This window comes from Contarinia nasturtii, unplaced genomic scaffold (assembly GCF_009176525.2).
Source record: "Contarinia nasturtii isolate CC-2019 unplaced genomic scaffold, AAFC_CNas_1.1 Cnas_scaffold_2806, whole genome shotgun sequence".
NCBI lineage: Eukaryota > Metazoa > Arthropoda > Insecta > Diptera > Cecidomyiidae > Contarinia > Contarinia nasturtii.
This window is the reverse complement of record NW_022200123.1, coordinates 123,791-129,305: the sequence shown is the minus strand read 5'-3', so window position 1 is coordinate 129,305 and position 5,515 is coordinate 123,791. Positions and strand designations below refer to the sequence as shown.

General features: G+C 34.6%; 1 protein-coding gene across 3 annotated transcripts in view; it reads right to left on the bottom strand.

Annotated features, from left to right (window-relative positions):
* Positions 1 to 1,465, bottom strand: part of LOC116349125 (neuroligin-4, Y-linked) — a 183,251-nt gene extending 181,786 nt beyond the window's left edge. For all 3 annotated transcript variants that reach the window (XM_031780403.1, XM_031780402.1, XM_031780404.1), the window contains exon 1: positions 1,201 to 1,465. In XM_031780403.1, coding sequence (XP_031636263.1) covers positions 1,201 to 1,451 — 251 coding nt within the window. In that variant the 5' untranslated portion in view covers positions 1,452 to 1,465. The remainder of the gene's footprint in view (positions 1 to 1,200) is intronic.
* Between the last annotated feature and the right edge of the window lie 4,050 nt (positions 1,466 to 5,515).

Below are 5,515 nucleotides of genomic sequence, written 5' to 3'. Positions count from 1 at the left end.
AGAGAGAGAGAGAGAGAGAGAGAGAGAGAGAGAGAGAGAGAGAGAGACTACAACAAATAAATTGATTTGAAAATGAAATTAGAAGATTTGTGGTTTGTGATTATCATAAAACGGAGATTTGTGCGTCTGTCGGAGATCTTTGGTCAATTACACCCTGAACACTTATCATCGATTCATAGATGAATGCGCAAATTGTTGGCTCTTGGATAAATAAATGCAGTACTGTATATTTATATCGTCTGATACACATGGAACCTTGTCATTATGTGGTGGAATAACAAATGAAGCCGAACCAACAACCAATTCATGATTGTAAATGTCTAGAAATCAAGGTATACCGATTAATCTATGAGCATTTTCGAAAACTTATTTCCATTGTTCGTTTCGATTGACCGCAAATGGAATACGCGTCTAAACTTTGAAAATATGAGAGGATTATTATTTTCAATTTATGAACGAAATTTCGTTTTAAATGGATTTTTTAAATGCCGTTCTGACTACTAGTTGCAAGTGATTTTGTTTTCTTCCTTTTGAAAATGAAAACAAAGGCATCGTACTTCAATCAATTCTCACATTGATTTCAGCGTTCACTTTGAAGTGGCCATTCAATTTTTGGTACAACTCACAGCATGGATCATTGATGTTCGATTAAATTACACAAGTTTTGCCTGTTAATCACAATCGCCTATACAGTCTGGCATTCCAAAAAGCTCTTGTACATTGTGATTCCGTTTTGGATCAGAGAACTTTACGTTTATAGTGCAATTTAAAGCTCAGCATTTCAAGTATTTTTCACCCAATTATCCGACATGGGTTATATACCATTGAACACGAAGTGGCCAACTTCCAAATGAAATACGGAACATCCGTTTTATTCCCCTTTTCGATATTTCTGTTAAAAAACAATTCAACAGAGAAAAAAAATCCCAACATCAACATAAATGCAGCCCTTTTTTCTCGCTGTCGGCTGACTTTTCAATAGCAAAGGTACATACGATGCTTGTAATAATTCAAAGTGAGACTCAAAATGGATTTTTTTTTATATTTATCGCTTTGTTCCGCCGGACAGATACACTGACGCTCAAAGACACAACATACACAAAAAAATGAAAAATAAAATAAAAAAAATCAAACGAACAAACGAACCAAACGACGACGGCTATTCTACATATTTATTTAACTGGTTAATTTATGACCTACCTGTTGGATTGAATCGGTGGAGTCGCATACGGTACGCCCAAAAATGCTTCGATCGGACGTAAAAATTTATAGCTATCTAATGGCAAGATGAGCCCTTGCAGTCGACCGTATCGTGTCTGCACGATCCTCGTGCCGAGCCGAGCATTTTTGTACAAATCTAATGTGGAGCACGTTGCCAACTTAATAACAACCAATTGGAACAATAAAATCAAACCACACAATATTTTCATCGCATTTAACACCATTTTCATAAATAGTTTTTTTACTTTACGTTGCTGCTGCTGATTGTTGTTTATTTTGTTTTGCAATACACTTTAAGTTTTATTCTCGGGGTACTTTTTAAATGTTTTTTTCAATTTTTTATTGAGGTTTTTTTTTCTTTATTCTTTCATTTTTGTTGTTGTTTTGTTTTAATTTAATTTGACAATTTTATTGGCAATTTCAGTGGTATCATTCGTACCAACACATTTTTTGGAATAAAGTAGTCATGAAATGGTTTTCATTGGCTGAAATTATTTTATCGACTGTGAAAAACGATTCAATTTTCCAGCGCGGCAATAAATACTTGACAGATGTGTAATAAAATAGTTGGCAATGACGGTGTCGCCGTTGGCGTTGAATTCATGCGCGTTTATTCCAATGGAAAAATTCAATTTTACATTATAATTATTCGAATTTCACGTTTTATTTTATTCTTTTTTTTGCGTCCCTTTTTTCACAGAAATGTCTACGGTTTTTTTTCTTTCTCTCTCTCCCACGTTTTATTCAGAAAAAGTATTGAACTTTCGTTGGGTACGAGTGATGAAAAATGTACATACACAGACACACACTTTGCAATCAAAACGGACTGTATTCACTTCAATTTCAAGCGAATTTGGTTTGCATTGCCGGTATGAATGAAGCTTTTGAAAAGAAAGAGTGTATGGAGACAGCGAACAAGCGAATGAATGCGGGTAATTAGTATTTATATTGTTCAAAGTTAACACATTTATTTGCACACCGTTGAATTTCACATGCAATTCGGTAAGTGCTAAAACACGGCGGCAATGAGTGCATAAAAAATTGAAACATTCACCGTCGCAAGTTGATGGTCCTTTACTTTTCACGGGCTATACTTTTTTTATGTTCGCTGTGAATTTGCTCCAAGTGTAATTTAGTACATTGCACATTAGTTCAATCATTCTTTTATGTGTTCAGTTCGTGTTGTTCATTCGTCCGGCGTTTTTTTTTCTCTCGTTCTTTGCTTCGTTTGTCTCGTTCTGCAGTTGCAAGTGAAACTTAACGGTGGCTATACCAAACCGTTGGGGCGATAATGGCAATGAATTCCTTTCAGTTTGGTTGTGTGTGTTTTTTTTCGTCTGTTTTGTTCTTTCGTTTTCTTTTTCTCCGTGTGTCCGTTTTTCGTGATAGACTTTAATGGTAATGTCGCACTGGTGCTTTTTGTATTATTGCCACTGACTGCTGTGGGTAATCATTAAAATCTCAGTGCGCTGATGATTTTTTTGCTCACCGTTGTTATTGCTGCTGTGTTGTTTGCACAGAAACATTTTTCATTTCACGTTCATTTCATTCTTTTCGTTTCATTTCGATATGGAACCTTTTCTCGCTCTTTTTTTGTTTGTTTGTTTCGGCGTTGGTTTAGGTCAACAATTTTTTTTGTGGCTGATGATAATCCGCTCTTGGCGATACAAAGTTTTGTAAAAATCCACAACACACAAATAATTGATTCAGTTGTGGTCGTTACTTTTATTCGCACGTTCTTTTATGAAGTATATTTTTTAGTCTGTGCGGTGCAGTTTTTATTTGAAAAAATAATTTTGTAATGCAGCCGATGACGGGGGTAGCCTGACGTTGCTTCACGTTCAAATTAACGTATGTTTACAAAGAAATGGTGTAGGATAGACCTCAAACACCTTCAACTTTGTTTATTCAGTGTCGCAACACGTCTCGTCCTTTCGCTGTCTCGATTGCTCTTACTTTCTCTCGAAAAATGACCACAAAGATGCAGGTCAATGTTGTGAACGAAGTTGTGAGAGTGATCTTGTTATCCGTGTGAACATCATGATTGTAATGTTTTTATTAGCGCCTCAAATTAATCACCGTTGATAAATAGACGCGTGACAAAGCATTCAACGTGTTCTGGCTGAATTTTTTTTTGTTTCGGTTGTTGTTGTCACTCTCGTAAATCTTTCAGTTCTTTGTTCAAATTTAATACATGGCAGCCATTAACCTTTTGCAAATGCTCATTGTCATTAGCAGCAATGTAATTAACCAAACGAAATGTTCACATAATCGAGCACTTGATGTATTAATTCAATCGTTTTTTTGTTCATGTATTTTGCATTCTGTATTTGTATGCATTATTTTCGTGAGCACTCATCAATCTATTTTCGACAAGTGCATAATTTTATGCTATATGTTTTCGATGAGACCAAAAAAAAAACAGACACACACACAAAAATATATTTATTAAACGCCTCTTGATTTAATTGCGCCCGCAAATTTTAATTATTCAATTTTAATTAAAACCGTTTTGTAATTTATCGCTCAACAGCTATTTTTCACTAATATGATAATAATTTTTGTCGATTTTGCAAATTGATTCGGCATGTATGCTATTGTCCGCAGTTAGTTAGTTTGATGGATCGTTATTATGCGAATTTGTATTTCTTGTGTTGAAAAAAGTGTTGGAATAATTACTAAAATGTTCTATTAATGATTAGCGATGTGTTGTTTATGATGTGAAACTTTGCGTAATTGATTGAATTGGTCCGGTATCAAGAGAGGAAATCATCTACCAAATCTCGGTGAGTAAGTTTTTTTTGGAGAACACGAATGCCAATCAAAATTGTCCCAATATAAGATTGACGATGACAATAGATTGATGGCTGAACCCAAACCAAATGTGTGATGATTAAATCGATAGTTGAAGTCTCGCCTTGATTGTTTTTATCTCTTTCACACAATGTTTCCCTTTTTTCGTTTGGTAATTGATACACTCATTTATTAATACTTGAGACTTTTTGTTCGCTCTGTGTCGCACCGAAAATAATTTATGGTTTGTGTAATCAATTAGAGTACAAGATACTTTTTTATCAATTCTCTCTTTTTTCTCGCCCGTTGGGAATGCGGTGCGGTGCGTAGATAAAAATGTACAAATTTTGTTAATGTCAATAACAAAAAGGGCATGTATTGACTGATATGCAGACCAAAAATTCGAATACGCGTTTTGATAAATCACCTCTTTTGTTTAACACTCACTCTCGCGAACACACAAGCGCACACCAAACAGTTTTTTTACTCTTGTAATTTTTTCATCATTGGCTCGAAAAGTTGCAATTTTTCTCCATCGGTCCAATGATTCGTTACGAAAATGAGCGCGAGCGCAACCGAAATCAGATAATTTATTATTTTTTGCTCACTTCAGCGTAATAATCGTCGAACTTTTATTTGTATAATATTTCGCCTGGGAATTTGTTCAATGCCAGTCATTTACAGTGTTATTTTTTTCTTCTCCTTTTTTCATTTAATGCATGCTCATTTCCTGTTTTCGTTCGCTGACCGAGAATCAATTGAACGCATATCGTATGCCATTGTTCTACTGAATTTCCACTGGATTTTGTTTGTTGTCCGATTCAGATGCACTGTGTAATTCCATCAATTCTTCTCTTCTGTTCACTTGATTTTTGCAATTTATTTGAATTCATTTATTATTGATGGTATAATTGGCACCGCAGTTATTCATACCGTTGAAGTTATGTTGCGAAAGTATCAAAGCTATGTGGTTTACATGCGCTGTGTATTTAATTAAATCCTTGCATTCATATATCTCAATTCCAAATTTCGTGGAATTGAATTATTAAACATTTCAATTTCAGCTGGTATTCTACTCGATATCTGAAAATAAAATAAATCGAAACGAAAATACATATTTAGTGATTGATTTTACAGTGTGTTATTTAGAATACAGTTTATTAAATCGCATGAATGTAATTTTTCGGTTTTGTAACCAAAAATTGTGAAATACCAGCCAATGATTTTATGTGAAGAAGCGGGCGACGAGAGGTACAGTGAATGAATAAAGTTCCAAACAATTTAAAATGCTAATTAAAATCCGATGCCAATGGACTTGGTGAATTGTTTTTCATTGCATGTGATGACGAGTCCATATTGCAATTTAATCAGTGCCGCCGACAGACACGAAACATTTTCATTTGAAAAATTTAATACGCTGTTGTGTCGTAAACCATGAACGCGCATAAATTCACTTTTACAACGCATCCCGATCCCATCCATTATTCAAGTTGTTTAGCAA